Raw genomic sequence first — 19380 nt, 5'->3', positions numbered from 1 at the left:
TCCAGTCAGCGGGGCGCTGTAAACAGGCGTGGGGAGGCGGCCGCTCGCCGAACGCCCCGTTACCTGCGGACAGACGGCAGTGGGAAGCGTCGGACCGGACGCCAGACAGCAGCACCCTGTGGTCACAGAGCCGGCCTGACGGTTCGGCCTGAGGGGAGCCGAAGGGCTCCGCGGCCCGCCTCGCCCGGGCCCGGGCCCACGGTGGCAGGCGGTGCGCTCGCTTCCAGCCGTGCGCTGGCTCGATTTTCTCCCTCACGAAGGCCCGGCCGGCATCGGGGCATCACGGCGGCGAGGGTCGGACGGGGGAAGCGTAGCGGCGTGAATGCTCTGGGGAGCTGCAGCCCCGCTGGCAGCGGCTGAGCGCCGCCCTCGTCAAGTCTGTAGCGTCCTGGATGTGTTTCGCTCTTTTCTTTGGGAAAATACAGCCTTTGAAATGTACTGCAGTTGGAAGTGTCTGCCTAGCTATATACAGAAACGCGTGCTTGTCAAAGGGGTTGTGCCAATATAAAAGAGGTGTCATACTGGCGTTTCTCAGAGCGTGAGGTGTGTGCTGGCCCTTCTGAATTGGCCCTTTGGCCACGGGACCTCATGTGGGAGGCTTCAAAATCTCCTTCTGACCTCTGCATTCCCATCCACCCCAAATGACAAAACCCTGGGCTTACCTACTGCTTATCACATCATAAATGCAGGAGGCCGAGTCTCCATTTTGACCTAACTCTGACTGGCCTTACAACACCATGCGCAGAAGTGGTCCAGAAACAAGATCCAGCTGCAGTACTTTCCCCCTCCCAGTCTGCTGCAGTGAGGGTATCGTGGATGTGCCCCGCTGATGTCAAATCTGAAGTTGCTAATCTTGTTACTGAGGGACGTTTGCAGAGCAGGAGTTAAGGTAGCTGTGTGCCAAAGATCGAGCTAAGGCTACAGAGCTAGAAGAGTGGCTTGAAGCCATCTTTTGTCATGACAGTGGTGATGATGATGATGATGATGAATGGTGATGATTAACTCCGGTACCCCACCCTCCATTTCTGACCAAGCACACCTGGGAATGCAGAACCCATCCTGTTGCTCATCTAAGCCTCCTTTAACACAACTCTGCAGAGGCTGAGAAACACTAGACAAGGGTTTGTATTACTGGTGCGCTCTACGTGGCTCCACTGTGCACAGCCTCCTCCATGCTTCCCTGGCACAGGAGCCATTTCACATACAGCAGTATTGTGCACCAGAGCAATGCACAGAACTCCACCTGTAAGGAAGATTACACTAGATATGAACTCCATTGCACATCCAACAGCTCACATACGTGTGCCCGCTGTGACCTATCTTCCAATCTATAGTAGCTAATTGATATCCCGAATGTAATGAGAAACATTTCCGACTTTCCACTTCTTCTTCTCACTGAGATGCAATCCACAGCTTCCACCAGCTGTCTGGGATACATGTTGGAATATGCCTCTCCACGTTCAGTGCTTGCCTCTGGCTGCCTATGAGACAGGCCAAACCAAGAGCAGTCAGTCCCAGACCAGATATCATTGTGACAAGCACACTCCAGGCTAGCACCTGCTTGGGCACCTTCCCTCTATTAGAAGAATGTATGCTGTCCTAGAAGAGTTGAAGATCCTTACCAATGCAACTCATATGTTCTATCTGTTCATTGCAGCGAGGGCATGAGTCAGTTTACAAAACTGTTTACTTAGCAGCAGGAGGGCAGTAAATACTATAAATTGTTAACAATTGAATCATCTCTGGCAAAACTATCACATGTAGACACACAGAAGAGCTGACTGAAATGTCTGCATGTTCCCAGTCATGCTTGAAAACCTGTGCGCCAAAATATTTTGAAATGTTTTGGAAATGTGTCTTCTGGTTGATACTGGAGTAAGGATACTTCCACTACCTATCCAAAATCTCCACATTTCTTTAATAGTACACATTGGTATCAATAATATCAATGCCTCATTAGTATCAATACCTCCATGTAGTAAATTTTTAAGTAGATACTTTTTAAAGGTAAGTGTTGACTGCAGGGAGTGTGGAGACTGTCCTTTGTCAGGAAAAAATTGTTTGTTGGTGTTTTTTGAATAAGACATTTTGGGTTATATTTTCCCTCTCATCCTTAAAGGACTGGCGTTCTCAGGAAACTGCCAGTTCTTCCATTGGATGAAAAGGTGTTCTTCGGGAGGTTAGCAACCATACTTCTGTTGACCTCATTGGACCAGAGTTTGAAGTTGTATCTTAATACCTCTTTTACCTTTCCTTCCTGATTCCAAGTCTCTGTGATGTGTATGCATTTTTTTTTAAGTTCTTAGAATCTATGAGTGACAGTTGCCTTTCTAGGGTTAGCACATCTCCTACTGCAACTTCCTCTAGCAACTAATGCAATCCGGTCTCTATACAACTCATTGTTGTGTTCCTGAAGCATTTAGAAATCATGAGTCACATCTAAAAGAAATATGATCCTCTTGTAAAACTCGCAATATTGTAGATGCTGGTGTCTTTCTATTTACCTTTTGATTTATGAGCCTTTAGGTACACTCAGATCACATTCACATTCTCTTAGGAATGTGATGTTAATGAATGTGAATGTTAGTGAAGAATAGGAATGTGCTTTTCCTTTCTTTTTTTAATAAAAGTGGAGATTGTCACACAGTCACAGAACTCCAGGAACTAGACAGTATGCATAGGAAGAAATCATTTTTCACGATGAAAACAAACTATTAATCTATTTTTGAACACATTTGCTCTGGTTTATCTAGTTGTTTCAAATACTACATGATGAACATGAAATAACTTTCTGCTTATAAAACTGAACAGGCTTTTTACCAGCAAAACTAATTTTTAAATACTACAGTTGCAGCCACCAAGCTGGTTCTGAACAGACTCACTTGCACATCCCGCTTTTAAGTTCTTATTTCTGCTCCTTACAACTTCCATGCAAGTTTTTGTAATGAGAGTGAATCCATCTTTGTTGAAGTTAACGGTGGTGTAGTGGTACTAACACATACCATTTATGGATTGACCATGCCACTCTGCATGTGAGGCTGTGTGCTTTGCTGATACATCTTTCGCCGATAAGCTCTTCTTTCCTGAGATCATCCTATTAATGTTCAAAGGGCTTATGCCGTCTCTTGCCTTTGCATTGCTGATTATTTGTGGGTAAGATGTGAGCACCCACAAGGTATCTAATGCTCACACTTCCCATGCGGTGCTGGACTGGTGGCAATAGCCACAGCATGAGCACAGTGTGCTAGATACCCTACCTCCCGCAAAGAGGCCATGTGTACTGTTCTTGCCTAAGTGTCCCACGATAGTTCCACTCCCACAAAGTGTGTGATAACCTGCTATGGCTGTGCAGTTCTTGTCACTAAAAGTGACCCATCTTAGGTCATAAGTCTGAGACTTCAGAAGGCAACAGAATCCCCTCCTGCAGTTGATACTTTGCCTTTTATATAACCTATACTGACCCATAGAATAGCGTATTCTCAATTGGGTGTTCACCCCTGGTCAGGTCATATAATTCCTGGCTCAGTTTATTATGTCTGTACTCCGGGGCACTGGCCATTTTAATGGAACCGTTGGAGGCATTACTGCTGACTCTGTGTGTTGAAAAAAAATCCACAAAGCAGCACTCCAAATCCTTAACACTGGCTTAAAAAAAAAAAATGTATTAAAAAGGAGAGTTTATGTATGAGCCTTTCACTAAAATTTGCTTTATGTGTTCGATTCTTTTCTCAGGAACCAGAATGGCTAGGTATATGTATTTTACAACCTGAACCCAAGCTGTCCAACTCCCCAGGAACCAAGCTTAAAGAAGAATGCCAGCTATTGGAAGACATGAGATCTCATGACCAAGTGTGACAAAGAAATAATAAGAAAAAAAAAGGTAATAGGAAACCAAACAACAATAGAGACAAGGACATTAGGAATAAAACAAAGAAATTATAGTGGCTAAAAGCTGAGGTTTATTATGGCAGTCAATTTTTACCTTCCAGCCTCTTTTTTGGGGGGAAAGCTACCAGAAACGTTGCAGTTACAGAGAGGCACATGTATGAAATCACAAATGCAGATGAATGTTTGAGAGGCCCATCCTGAAGTTACTCAGAAAGAATGGGTAAATCTCGTAAGTAGGACAGCATCAAAATGTCACTCAGCTGTTGGTACCTAAAACATTCTTGCCCTGTTACGTCTCACACTAATTGTTGCTAGAAGACTATTGCATGCCGTAACAGACAATTCTAGGTGGGTGACAAATCAGTTGTGTAATTCATTCTCTAAAGCCTAGCAGTAGATTACATCCAGAGTACTTTGTTTAAATTTTAAAAGGAAAAGTGAAGCTGAGCTTGGTAGTCGGGCAGAGTATTTTTCATATTGATGCACTACTCTTAACACATAGGAACCCTAGCTAGATAAAAAACCATATTTGCCACCCGGAAATGGGGGAGGTATTATATATATATAAATACATATATTGCCCTACCAGCACAGTTGTGGCCAAAAGTCATGGCAATACACTATGCTGGCTTTTGAGCCTCTACTTTCCTATTATTAGGTATCCCTTGCAAGTATTTTCAAGGTCTAAGGAGTGATAAAAACTAGAGATACATCCTTAACCACAGGAGAATACTGGGAAGGGATCCTGTCTGTCTGAAATCAACAGAACCCTGAAAACCTGGAGATGCCTGATTTCCTACATTCCTGTACCTTTCTTACTTAAGGAAATACCTGTAAGCACCATGCAGGATGCAGACGTGTTGACTACACCTGATGAGATTCTTTTGTGATGTCCTGAACAACCTTTAATACGTGCATAGGCACGGCAATCTAGCTTGGGACCTTAGTCGTGTTTGGCGGAACGTGAAAAGCAGTGTAGACGTAGCCACAAAGAGCTCACTGTTTACAATTACATCCCTGACTTTGATCCAAGGGTAATGTCTTGAAAACTTAGGTTTATTTTATTAATCTAATAATGTTTAAAAGAAGAGCCATCATTCATTGAACAGAAAAAATGAAGTTTGCATTTTACATTTTCATATAAGGCTAATTGTGTAATGCATTTCTTGTGCCACAAAGCTCTAATTTCAGTTTATTCAATGAATAAGCAGAGTATAAATACACACAATAGACAAAAATAATAAAATCAAAGAAGTTCGGAATAAGCCCACCATTCTGTTTTCTGTCCATGTCATTAGGCTGCTGCAAAGCACTAAATTCAGTGTGTTCCAAACAATTATTGGTATCACTATCTACGCTTGTTTAGCACTTGGAGATCTGACCTGTTTTCATCGCTCTCTCGTACCTGGCACTGTGCAAACACAAGAGAAGATATTCCCTGTCTCTTGAGTACACGCTTGCCTCCATTGCCTCCCACCGGAACTGCAGGCAAGATACATAAGCAGGAAGCCAGCAGCCCTTGGAAAATGCTGTGTTCCTACAGAAAACACTTGTGCATCTCAGCAGCGCAGGCTGCCACATGCATCTCAGTATCTGCAGCTCTCAACTTCTTACTGAGTATTGAATCGATTCTTTTGTTGCGAGTTCTCAGTGGTGTGGGCCTGGCATATTTAAAAGATTTCCTTAAGCTGTGCAATTTCCACTGTCAATAATAACTCCACTCACATTGAAAATTTCTCCCATAGAGGAAGGAAGAACCTCCATAAGAACCGCTCACAGACAAGGGGAACAAAGTCCCACTGGCCCTGAGGACTACCATTTCCTATGCCGAGTACATGCTGCATTTCTAGAACTGTTTTATCTCGTAAAAATTGAGTATATTTAGGGAGCATCCACAACAACTAGTTTTTGGCCTACAGATAAGTTACCCAAATCTCCATCTAAAGGGATGCTTGGTCCTACTTGAACCAAGGCTTGTGTGTCACACGTCACGGGAGAATCTAGCATGCACCACACACCCCGGTTGTCTGCCACATGTTGTACGCAGTTCCCCTCTGTGAGAATGATGCACTGAAAGTTTTCCTTCAACACTGTTCACCTGTCCTCCCCAAACTATGTGGCTAATGGGTTCTGCCCCATTGCTTCAGCTTCTGCTCGGCGGGGTATGACACAGCAGCAAGCCCAACAGTGGGATGCATTCATCCTTCAGAGGTGCTGAACTCGATATGCCTGGTCACTCAGCAGTTACTGCTGTTCCCAGTGTTTGGGCAGCGTACGGCAGAGAGGCGCAGGTTTCACTGCCTTGAAAGGTGTCTAAGGTGTCTGTTCGCTGCTCAGGAAAAGGTGGCTATAACCCCAGTACATATTCTACCCCTACTACTCCTCTTAGGTTGACCCAAATGCAGCAAAGTGTTCTTCAGAGCCACGCTCCTGTCAGAACTGCTGAGCATCTTGCTTGGAGAATGGGGCTAGGGAGGCCAAGAAACTGATTCCCGGCCCCACAATAATGTCCTGCAGTTATGGGGCCTTTTGTTCTTAACTCCGCATGCTCACTACAGAGCGGAGCTCTGCCTCTCCTCTTCTGTGTCAGACTTCATATGAAGGCTGGATCCTTCAAGCCCGGGGTGTACCACATAGCATCCTGTCCAAAGATGTTATTTAATTTCTCAGACCAGAGACACACCTGACAAGCCACTCTTGGTTATTGTACCTAACCTGAAAAACAGATGGCCTTCACCTTGCTGCACTTGCATTAGAGCTGCAGCCCTTTTACTGTAAACTGTTGGACCAGCTCCAGTATTACTTCTGGGAAATCCTCACAGCAGCAAAGCTCTAGTCCTCTCCCTGCACAGCCAGACAAGAGCAGTGCTTTCTGCCAGCTCGCCAGCTCACTTCGCCATGCCTCTGTGACTGAGGTTGGGCTAGAGTGAAACACCTCCCTTTTTCTTGTGGAAAAGAAGCATAAAAAGGAAAAAAAATACACAGAAGTGAGAAAGGGAGAAGACACTGTAGAAATAGGAGAAAGAGTATAAAAAAAGAAGTAAGGAAAGTAAAAGGAACAGAAGAAAGCAGAGGGAACAGCAGAAGTAGTAACAGCAAAACGCACAACAAATTTAAAGCCAAATACTGAAATGGCTGCTTCGTACCACATGAGGCTTTGCAGGACAGTGCAGAGGTGTTCTTAGGAGGAATGCTAGACAAAATGTTTGGAAGAGCTTTATGTGCATATGGGATGAGGTAGGGCAGGGGAAAGGTGGGTTTTTTTCAGCTATTCATCCATGCTGCGTGGGGATCCGTAGGTGGAGGAGTGAACTTTCCTCTCATCTGCACCATGACATCATCTGGAGTGCAGACAGTTGTGCTCCAGATGTCTATGGAAAAGGAAAATAGCATTTGCAAAGCTGAAGAACTGGGGGCCCATAGCACACAGGTAATGTAGCCTCTGAGCAGCTGAACAGAGGCTCCTCTAACTTACCACTTTCTATCATCTATGGACACAGGTTTCCCCTGGCTAAAATTAGTCCTTGTGAAAACTTTCTGGGAAAAAATAAACACAGCAGGAAAAAATAAAATATTACCTAATGTAACAGTGCACTGAACAAAAAATTCTCCCCTGCAAAGAACCTGTGAGAAAGAATGAACCATCCATGTATATGGCCAAGGTATTAGTGGAGTGTTTTCAGCCAGCTGTGATCTTAAAAAAAAGCTTAAATGAAACATGCACTTCAGTGTTAGCAGACTAAAGAACCCAAATGACTCAGCTAAGGTCAGGAAGAAGACTGTGGCAGAGCTGTAAACTGAGTTAATGTCATGAGGGCACCAGGCAGGAAATGAAGAGCCTTGTTCTTTGCTCTTTGCTCTGCCACTGACTTGCTGTGTGGCAAATCAGTTCCTCTTCAGGTGACTCAGTTTCTCCCACAGGCAAATGGAAATAATGATTCATCTTCGTAAAAATCCTTTAAGAATGAAGATGGAAAATGTTATAGAAGAGTGAAGTAGGAATTCCATTCCAGTGCTCTCCCCAGCCCATCCTGTGTCCTCTTCTTGCTGGATTTTTTGCAGAATGATGTCTTTTGTTACTGTGAATGGTATTTGGTTAGAGGTAATAAAGCTGCAAATTATATAGCAAAAGCATGTTAATGAATTAAATGCCGGATAACTTCTATTACGTGCTATGAACAAACAGAAGATGTACTACAAGAAAATTATCTGTGCTGCAGAGTCAGTCAGGCAAAAAATGAAACTCCAGTTCACTACTCAATCTGGAGAAAAAAGCAGTATGTGACTATGTAATTTTAAAAGTTGTCATAATATAAGCAGAAACAAGGTGGGCATATATTGTTAGACTCTTAGAGGTGTGCTGAAACAGGCACAGATAGAAGAACTGAATGAGAACATGTTGGGTCATAAAAGGAAGATTATAATTTTAACGTCAACAACCTTGTTTACAGCAGAAATAGGAAAACATACAGCAGTTGAGGTAAGGCACTATGAGAGGACAAAAAGGAACACAGGCCTTACTTTGTGGTTTAGTACCCAGGGAAACTGAATTAACTCTGCTACAAGTTTCAAGAAGTAAAATGGGGAAGATGGGCAAACCAAAGTTTTCAAATGAGCCTTTTGTAACGTATTCCTTATCTTCCAAGTGTCCAAGTTCAGATATACATAAGACTAGTTTTTAGAAATGCTAATCGTTCACAAATCTAAATGAAATTATTTGGAAAACCATCTAGAAAAATATAGGAGGGAAACTTTTCCAGCTAAGATCTATAACAGCTACTATTAATTGCTTGAATGAAAGTTTTCAATATCATACATGCACATTTGCAACCTAGTGTACACCTGCTATTTGTTATAACCATATGAAAATCTACAAACAGCCAATTAGCCAGCTGTATCTTATATTGACCGAGATGGTACCTTTAAATTAATGCTTAAACCTACATTTTACATATGCAACTGAACATACATAATTTAGAAATGATGCTTCGATTTTATTTATAAAATGTTTTAAACCCTCTGGCATTGAGAATATTGTACAATCTCAGTGAAAACAATATCTAATAGGTCTTAAACATAATTTTGTTTTTGCTCTTACCCAGGCAAGTTTTCCATGCTCCTTTATCCTAAGCTCAAGGACAACTCCATGCCCATTCTTAGATATATCTGGACCTATTTTGATCATCTGAAAGAATATAAATGTAAGTATGAAGCTGAATTGTTGCATGAAAACAGTAGTTGCTTCAATTGCTTCCATATATTTTGCATGATGCTGTGACATTTATTTTCTATCAGTGCCTTGTAATTTGGTTTTAGCTTTCTTTTATAACATATCTTTGCTTTCCACAGCTTTTTTACTAACTCTGTGGAGCATTTCCCATGTAAATTATCATTTACTGAAGCCATGCTTTAGGACCTATCACTCTTTACTCCTTCCCCTAGGAAACATTTTACACAGTTCAGCATTTTTTACATCATTGTACATCATTCATATTGACATTGTGTGGGCTGTACAAGTTCCCTCATTCATTCTGTTAACTGTGGAAGTCTGGGCCCTTTTAAATCTATCTGCAGTTGTCATTAGGACTTTCTGAAGAACTCATGCCAGACAAAAATCTCTAAATACCTGTTGTAGATAATGGATACATTTTAACACTCTCATTATCCATCCGTTACTCTCAGAATTCATGTTTTACTTCCAACTTTTCCATAATCCCACATTATTTCTTCTCCTGTTGACATCTGGTAATGCTATAGTACTGTAACTTCTGTAATGAATGGATTGCTGAGGATAGATACAAATTCCAGATACTCCATCACTCCCTTCACTGAATCTCTTCCTTCTGCGGGTTTCTGTATTGGATTTGTTTGTCTTAGCATACCTACTCTGCTTCGCCTCTTTGGTACTCACTGTGGGGTACTCAGTACTACATGAACTATATGATTCAAGAACATGCTGCCTGTCAAGGAGAACATTGACCTATTAACAAACATGCCACGAGGCTGCTGTTCTCACTCTGCTTCAGGTGCTGCCCGTGTCTTTTGGAACCAAAAGGGCTCTTGCTTGTCCTCTGCAATCTACCACTTGTGTAATAGTATTTCTGGGTCCTGGCTGTTGAGCAGATATCCTTCTCCAGGAATTACTAATATGACAAAGAGAATTCCAGGCATTGAGCTCTCTGAGCAGTAGAGTCCTCTCGCATGTCACTCAGGCACGCACTGTCACTACCTGCCGTAGACACGAACCCAGAAGTCCTCTGGAATGCCTACTGCTTTCAGTAAAAAAGCAGCACCAGCCTTCTGCAGAGATTCAGAAGTCTCTTATTTTCTCAGAATACCCTATTTTAATTAGATCATTTTCAGAGGTGTCATTGAGTAAATATGGAAGAACTTTCATGCAATTTAAAAGGTTTGTAACTACTGTGTTTAATGCCAGGCACGTCATATTCTCTTGCTGACTGGATCCTCTCATAGCTTTTGAATTTGCCAACACCGTGTCCTTCTACATCTGTTACTGCATTTCTTCTCTCAGCTTTCTTCCTTGCATGTCGAGGATTACAACTCTTGGCATTCAGTTCCTCAGCTCCTTTACCTGTCATTACCAAAGGGACGGAAAAGCCTTTGCCCTCGGGCCAGACGTTTTGATTCTTGGTACCTGCTCCCACACGAAAACCACGTCTTAGTCTGTCCCATGCGGAGGCAGCTGAAAGTCAGGGAAGATTTTATTCCCTCATGTGTGAGAAATTAGGCTTAGCAAGTATGATAAACATTATCATTTAGAAAACAGAAAGTGCAACTCGAATGCCTGGGGAACAGAGAAATTAAAACTTCTGTGGCAGAAAATATTCCGCATTAGAAGAAATATTCCACAATTAGAAAATGTAAGAGGCCCTAATTACCAATTAATTATTTTCATGGTACAGTCTTCTGTTGTTTCACATTAGACAGCTTCTCTTGTATTGGGACATGTCAGTAAACCTTTGCCTACCTGCCATGTAAGCAGAACTGCCACACATCCTATCTTCTGCTAACACGTGGATTTTGAATGGAGCTCCTACAAAGCACTCCTTCCAGGTTTCCCATGCCTATGCTCCTAGGTCTCTGGCTGCATGGTAAGGAAAGCAGCAAAACTAAGGAATTCAAGGGGATTTGCTCCAAGGAGAAAAGTAACTGTATTCCTATTTCTGTAAAAACATGGCCAATAGGCTGGGTTAAAAAAAACAAACTGTAGTGACAGGAAGGAAAGAGCTGACAAATGAGCAGCTCCCCACGGTGTCATACTCCTGACACCACCTAAAACCCACACACGTGAAATGCAGGCTCCAGGCAGTCCCGCTCCAACCACGAACCACTTGATGTTCTGTCCCGTCTCCTGATGCTGTCAGGAGAGTGGTGCCCAATGGCAGTGCGGGGCTGGGGCGATGGCGATGCCTCGGCAGCAGCTGCACGGTTGCTCCAGGAAGACGGGGGTGTCGGAGATATATAATGAGACAGAAATTCTGGCCCTGCTAGGCCAATGGCAGTTTTACCACTGACTTTATTTAGGCTAAGACGGCATCCTGTGTGCCTGACTCGTGTTCTACCGAAACTGAGCTGAGTATCAGGACCCTGCCCTCCTCACCCTTGCTCTCATGTTTCCTTGCCAGTTCCAGCATGGGGAAGGTTGGAACTGGCAGATGAATGGAGCCGTGCTCCCCTTCCTTTAGCACTGTTCAAAGTATTGTGTAGCTTCTTACACAGCACGTCTGGATCCAGCTCTGCGTAACGTACAAAGGCAGCAGCAGAACGCAGTTGAATGGCTGTGCTTCAAAAATCACATGATTTTTGGATTATTTTGTTCTCCCATGCAGTTTGATGCCAGAGGGGAACATATGGCCCAAAGTGATTTTTTTCCCACTTTACAGTTCACATATTCTTTACCATATGCGAGGCATTATTTCATGCTATGGCATCTGTAATCCGTCCCATGTCTATTCTTCCCTACCACAGGGTGGATAATATAAATTTTATCTTTCTGCTCCAAAGGTGCTGTCACTCTGATGGTCTTTTTAGACATTGGCTATAGTTTTCCAAGAACGTTCCTAAAAGATTTTGATGTGCTTTTTTATTCTTTCCCTGAGAAATTGTAATGATATCTTTAGTTTTAACTTTGATTCTGTAAGCGCTTAAAGCTTTCTTGCTAGGCAAGTCACAGAACACTCGATCAGTTATCTAAGAAGCTTGCATGATCCCATAGTCACAGAATTTGAGCTTTTAATCTCCCGTGTGTGACATACGCATCAAAGGCTTTGTAGGCAGCCACATTCAGCAACAAATCATACAGCTCTCATACATTTCATGCCTTTTCAGTGAACAATATTTATCAAATCTGCCCATTATCTCCTCCAATAGATGTAGATGTTAAACCCTCTGAAGATGATGCTGCAGGTAAGTAACTTTCATAAAAGAGACTGCTTCCTTTGGTACAATACAAGAATAATTTTGTAAAGGATGAATTTCTGTCAGCTGTTATTCATGTTCACTCTCATTTCTAAGGTAGAAGCTTAATTGGATCCACTCTTCTCTCCTTCCCTTTTATTTTTTACTTTGCTAAAATTTTTTTATTCTTCTACCTTTCTCTCTAAACCCCCACTAAATTCAATGTTCCTTAGTGTAAAACAATGTCCACTAGAGTGGAAACAATAAATCCCAGTACCTCTTCATAAGATCTAAGAAGATTTGTCCCAAACAGATGTAAGTAACTGAGACTGTCGAAAAAGAGATAAAAGAGAGTTATTTTATGCAGAAATGGGATAATGAACAGTACTAGCAATCTCAGAGGGTACCGTGTCTAACACATACTGGATTACTACATGACTGGCTGATTTTCTATCTGAGAAGGTGCAATCTTCAACTGAAGTTCTCCCTTGCCTTTGGGGACATCTAGGGAAAAGTAATTCTATTATATGTAATCACGCGTGAGGACAGGCTGCACTTCTGTCACAGGCAGGGTGTTTAGAGGATGTCTCTTTTTATCTGCTCTGCTACGGACTACTTGCAGTAAGATATTAAATACGCTTTGAGACCTATACTTGTCTGTCAAAATTGGCAGAAATCAACTCATCAGTTCACAGACATTGTGAACGTTGCATAGATGTCATTTTCATAGGAAGCCAAGCTAAAAAAATAAAACAATGTCCTCAAGAAAAATCAATGGTGTGGCCTTGTGAACGGCATCTGCCAATGTATCTCCAAAAAGAGTATTGCAAAGGTAACGAATAGCCAGAGAAAGGGAAGAAGAAATGACCGGGAACATGGAGGAGAACTGACATAAAGAGAAAGCAAGGCCAGCTTTGTTCCCACAAAAGGAGGGCAAACAGTTGCCCTCAGCATCACCCCAGAAATCCATCCCGGCAAGCAGAATGACACAATTAAACAGGACTTTGGCTGCTTCTGCAGGAAGAACCGGTGTCAGCCACCAGATCCTGGACCACCCGCCTAAGCTAGGGCTGCCATTTCTAGGCAACCTTCCACCCTCTCTCAAACGGCAGAGGACAAAACACCTTGCTGAGGTGGTAACGTTCTCCTCATTCAATAAAAAGTACTATACAAGTTTCAAAAATGCAAGCAATAAAAGGAAACTTGTAGAAATAGTTTTATATGCACGTGTTTCAATATAAAGTTTTCCTTTTGATTATTTCTGAGAATATTTCACAACTAAATACTTCAATGCAACTTGGATAAATTAATTTTATTTTTAAGTCCAATTGCTAATCTTATAAATAGGAAAGTTATAATCGTATAAAGAGTATTATGTTAATACTAAACTAATGTAACTATTTAGTTTACTATGTTTTGCAGTTGTTTTAAGGACACATAATTTTCAGGATATACATTTTTTTCAATGAAAAAATCAGTAATCAAGATTTGAGAAAACTGAAACCATTAAAAATATACTCACATGGATATTATTTATAAAAATGCAATAAAACAACAAAAAAAGGTCTACTTTATTTAGAGTTACTTTTGCCTGATAGTTTTGAAACAAGTATTCACATCTCTCAGTCAAACATAAAATCAGTTTCAGAAATGGAACTTGCAACTTGAAGGAAAGTTAGAAGTCATGTCATCAGGAGAAAGAGCTGGGAACTGATGCCTTCAGGCTAATAGCAATCACCAATTTGGGAATGAATTGATAAAATAGTGTACACTCTTCCTTTTAAAAATAAAATCATTGAAGTCTAGATTTACTGCAATCTATTAAAATAATGAAAATTACAATAAAATTTAATTAAATTAAAGCAGTGCAGTTTGCTGCTGCAGTTTAAAAGGTTAGATCTGCTTTTTTAAAAGCTGAGAAATGGCACACAAGTTATAAAAAAACCCCAGCATTTAAAACATTGCAAATGCAATGATTCAAAAACCTTTAAAACTCCCAGAATGCACGTTCATACATCATAAGGTGGTAGCTAATAATACAGCTGCAGAAAACAAATACTGCCTGCTCAGTACTTAGTTTTCTCCAAACTCTTCATCATCTGGCCTTGATCTTCTCTGCCATACTGTCCTTTTTAAAGGCAGAACGATACATTTTTGGACCACCTCTGGGATAACCTACCTGGATTCTGGGATTACCTACCTGGATTCTGGGATTCTGCAGACAAGACCGAAGATCTGACATCAGGCACTGTGAAATGAAGAACAAAACTTGGCGACCAACCTGGGAAAAAGGATGAAGTAACTTGCCTATTGCCACATTGGAACATGACAGAACAAGGACAGGGACATCTCTCTCTAACTTCTTCAGCAATGCGATCATTTTTACTTCCGCAAACTCCCGTCTCATTCGCTACACGCTTTTCAACTTCAGCAACAAATGAGGCAAGGGCTCTAAAAATAATTATCTTCTTCAGTACCCAGCCTGGTTCAAAGCCAGACTAATTCCACACTCTTCAATGGTTGAGCTGGGAATATTATAGGGAAAGAAACAGAATAGATAATGAACAGTATCATGAGTGATATAAAATAGGAGACCTCTCCTGCCTCTGGAGTGTGTGATGTTACAACCTTCAGAGTGTTGCTTTAACATAGTCTTTAATACTACAATATAGACTATGTTCTAAAATAAATAATCAGAATGTTATATCTGGAATAATTGAAGGTGGAGTCTTTGATTTTCCATTTGAAATTTCAGAAATTTTCACGTATTCCAGTTCCAGCAAAACTGTTTTTTCTAATAAAAATAGTTCTATGGTATGGGGTTTTTTTCCTGCCAGCTCTTAATGCCAGTTGTTTTGGCCTAACCTGCAAGAATTTAAGGGGACCTAATTCCCAATGAATAAACTTTGTTTCTGCTGAAACTGGCAGGAATTTTGTGACTCACTTCAGTGAATAAACCCAGTGAAGGCTGAGCACTTCTGAAAATTCTGCTGCAATTTGGCATCTTCTTCCTTATTTAAATTGTTCAGGTGTTAGTTATTATCTACCAATGTTCACCACAAAGAAACAAATAAATAAAATATATATTTACTATTTCTGTATACCTGAGGTGAAGCAGCATGTATAACCTTGGGGATGAAAATTATACCACCTCAGGCCATATTTATGCCCATTACTGTTATAACTATTTACGCCTTTTTCTCCTCTTTTTATATTACTCATAACTGATGATCAAAGGCCACCAGGCACTGACTTCCATACCCCTCCCTAGATAGATCATCATTCAGAAGCATCCATTCACTAATTCATTCCCAGGCCATCACCAGGGGGGTGCTGTCAGTCGCAGTGAATGTCAGAGCAGACCACAAATGCACTATATATGCATTCCCATGAAAGTCAGCGGATCCCGAAGCCACATTCACAATGTAGTTCTGTTTTTCATGGTCATTTTCCATTTCATTAAACAAAGAACCACAAATTGTTCGCTTTTCCGAGTATATCCCAATCCACTCTCCATCGTGCTCTCATCCCACTTTAAAAGTGACTATTATTCCCTGAAATATAAGTTAGGAGAAAGAGACATTTAAAGAAGGTCTCGAGAAGAAATAGAACAAGCTTTTCGCCAGATCTTCACATGGAATGCAAGCAGGCCGTATGAACACAAGCTTTGCAGACCCTATCCTCAGTGAACCTCCGCATGGTAGGACACTACAACGGAGAGAAGCGTGGTAGGACACTACAACGGAGAGAAGGTCGGGCGAAGAGCCCCCGCAGCACGACAGGCCGGTGGCAGCCCCGGCACAGGGCTCACCTGAGCCTCGGTAGATGCTGTTGGAAAAGGGACGCGTGGCGTGCGAGCACGGGCAGAGGTGTGTGTGGGCTGGGATAGCCTGTGGGTCCAAATACATACCCGCTGAACGGTATTTCAGTCACTGCTCATTTCTGCAGAAAGTAAGCCGTTTGCTACTGCCTTTTTACTCAGGAGCGTTTGTATCGTTTCAGCAATGATGTTCCAGGGTTATTACTCGGCAATTAAATTCCTTTCCTTTGCCAGACCTTAAGAAACGCCCTTTAAGTGACAAATAACAATGTAAATCATTGTATTGGAATAGACAAAGTTCTTACCTGTATTAAGGTCCCAGTTTAACGTCTTTCTAAAAGCTTGATGGTCAGATCCTATTTTCCCCACGACGTTTCTCTGCAGTCGCAAACTGACGGTTGCTTGCATCTTTTGAAGCCGAGAAAAATTAACCCCACTGAATTCTGAAAATCGAGCCGAATTCTGAAAATCGAGCTAAACTTGTCCTGCGGTCTCAAGGCAAACCCACCGCCAGTGAATTCCCAAGCGCAGGAGCAGCCCCCCCGCCCCCCCGCCCCCCTCCGGGGGGACGGAGCGAACGCCCACCGACCGCCGCTCCCCCCTCCGCTCCCTCGGCTTGTTGGGGGTCCCCGCCCGGCCGGAGCCGCCCCCCATCGCGCTGCCGGAGCGGGGACGGGTTTGGGATGTCCGTGTCCCCCCCTCCCCGCCCGGGGCTTCCCGGCGGCGGCCGGCAGGGGGCGGGCTCGCACCGGCGGCTCCCGGGTCCCCGTCCCCCCCCGGCGGCGGGGGCGGGCTCGCCGGTGTCCCGGGGCGGTGGGAAGCGGCGGCCCCGCGGTTCCAGCGGGCGAGTGGGGAGCAAGCTCAGCCCCGGGAGGTCCTCCGCGCCCTCGGGGGGGGGGGTGTGAGAGCGGGCACCACAAAGCCCATTTAACCCCAATCGCCGCTATCTAATGAGGGTCGGGGGGGGCGGTTCTGTTGGAGCACCTACGCTGACTCCGGCTGTGGGAGCCCGAGCTGTCCCGGCCGGGCAGGTTCCTGGGGAACCCCCGGGAGTTTCGGCATTCCAGCCTGCCTTTGCCCGCGGACCTTACCGGGGGAAACCCCAGACCGTCGATCCCCGCCCGTGTCCCCGCTCCCCCCTGGAAAATGCAGCCGAGCTGGGGGGGTGTGACAGCGTCGGGAGGTGCCCGGGCGCCTCACGCGTGTTTGTTGTGTACAGAACATCGAGAGACGGCGTTTGGGTGTTCGGCCTCGTAATTACGGGCTGTTCACGAACGTGTACGTGCACACACACGCGTGGGCGCGCTCCTCTCCGGTACGCACGCGCACCGGCCGGGGAAAGCCGGCGGTAAAACCCCGAGGCGGCAGAACGGGAGGAACGAGGGAGCGGGAAGAGCGGCGAGGGGTCAGTGGAGTTCCATGGAGGGCGGCGGAGAAGGGCTCCCCGGGAGGAGCTGCCCGAACACCCACGGCACGGCACGGCGGTGGGAGGGCGAGGCTGTTTCATGTGTCGAACCGTAAACCTTTTGCTCAAAAAGAATCACCGTTACCGGTTTGGCTACACTTCTTCGGACGTGAAAAAAAGAAAGGTGATGACACAGCTCGGGACCTTCTCCCCGTGCGTAAGCCGACCACGGCACACTCCACTCGAACAGAAAGCGGGACCCGCTCCGTGTTGTTTCCCACGACCCGAAGAACTCCGCTCCGGGCGGTTAATCCGGAGGTACCTCTGCGGTCACACGAGGAGGGTGGGGTGGAGCACAGCAGCATCCAAGGCGGCGCCCGCAGGCAGAAAATACCCCCCAGCTCCTTCCAGAACACGACGGACAGAAACCTGGGGGTTTTACTCTAACTTTATCTCTCCTGGTTAGCTTTAGCTTTTAAGAAAAAGCTTGGGGTTTTCTTAGGAAAGAATGCAGGAAACTGAGAAACACTACTTTTTGTCCCTTTGAAAGGCAGGGTTCCTTCAAAAAGTAACTTTTTAAACAGAAAATTCTTTCAGCTTTCCCGAGTTTCCCTGTTGAGCCAGTTCCGGTCCCTGCGTACACGGCAACGTTTTGGGGTTTGACTCCAGAGTCCCCGCTGGTCCCGCGACCGCCGGGCAAAGGCGAGCTGAAAGCCTTTTCCCTCTCCAGCGCGTTGTCCCCCTCACCGCGCCGTCCCCGGGGCAGAGCCGGCCCCGCCGCCCTCGCTCTGCGGCCCGGCCCGGCTTGGCCGGGGTGGGCGGGCGCCTCGCCCACCATTGCCGGGTCCCGCCGGGAGCCATCCCTGCCCGCCGGCACCCACCTGCCCTTTCGGGGATGCTCCCCCACCCCCGCCCCCCCGTGGCACCTCTCCCCGCGCAGAGGGGGTGCGGGTCACGCACCCTCCTCCCGGCCCTACGCCGGTGCCCCCCGCAGGAGCGGGCGGCCACCCGGGGGCAGCGGCGGGGGCTGGTGCTGAGTACCGACCTCCACCGCGGCCGCCCCGCCGCCCTGCCCGGCGGGGGAAGGAGCGCTCACGGCGAGCGCCAGGGCTCCCCGGCGGGAGGCCCTGCCCGGCTGCGACGGCGCCCGCCCCGCCCCGCGTGGCCCCCCCCCCCCCCCCCTTCCCGCCTCCCGCCGCCGCCCCGCGGCAGAGGGCGGGCGCGGTGGCGGCGGGAGCGGCGGCGGCGAGCGGCGGTGCGCGGAGCATGGCCCCGGCGGGGCGGCTGTGCGCCGCGCTGCTCTGCGGCGCCCTCAGCCTCTGCAGCCTGCGGGCCGCGCCGCGGCAGCCCGACTCGCTCTACCTGTGGATCGACGGCCGGCAAGCGCGGGTCCTCCTCGGTAAGCGGGGCCGCTCCGCTCCCCCCCCACCCCCCCCAGCCCCCGGCCGGCGGCGGGAGCCTTGCGCGGCAGCGGGGGCCCTGCCCGGCGGGGCTGCCGCCCACCGCGCCCCTTTGCCCTTCGCAGGCTTCGAGGAGGACGTTCTGATCGTGTCCGAGGGGAAGATGGCCCCCTTCACCCACGACTTCAGGAAAGCCCAGCAGAGGATGCCGGCCATCCCCGTCGGCATCCACGCCATGAACTTCACCTGGCAGGCGACGGGGCGGGTAGGTGCGGAGACGGGGCCGCGGACGAGCGGCGGCGGGCGGCTCCGTAAACCCCGGCAGGTGCCTCGGCTCTGCGGGAGCTGAGCAAACCCTCTCCCGGCCGGGCCGGCCCCGGGCGCCGGTGGCTCCGCCGTCGGGGCGCCCGCCGGGGCCGCCCCTCGAAGCCGAGGGGTCCCCACGGCTC

General features: G+C 46.0%; 1 protein-coding gene across 1 annotated transcript in view; it reads left to right on the top strand.

Annotated features, from left to right (window-relative positions):
- Nucleotides 1–18778: 18778 nt before the first annotated feature.
- The window catches only part of WIF1 (WNT inhibitory factor 1), a 44979-nt gene continuing 44377 nt past the window's right edge, over nt 18779–19380 (top strand). The window contains exons 1-2 of the mRNA XM_049792384.1: nt 18779–18930; nt 19057–19196. Coding sequence (XP_049648341.1) covers nt 18798–18930; nt 19057–19196 — 273 coding nt within the window. The 5' untranslated portion in view covers nt 18779–18797. The remainder of the gene's footprint in view (nt 18931–19056; nt 19197–19380) is intronic.

The sequence above is a fragment of the Accipiter gentilis genome, chromosome 34, assembly GCF_929443795.1.
Source record: "Accipiter gentilis chromosome 34, bAccGen1.1, whole genome shotgun sequence".
NCBI lineage: Eukaryota > Metazoa > Chordata > Aves > Accipitriformes > Accipitridae > Astur > Astur gentilis.
The sequence above is the reverse complement of the archived record's forward strand: the minus strand, read 5'-3'. Positions and strand labels throughout refer to the sequence as shown.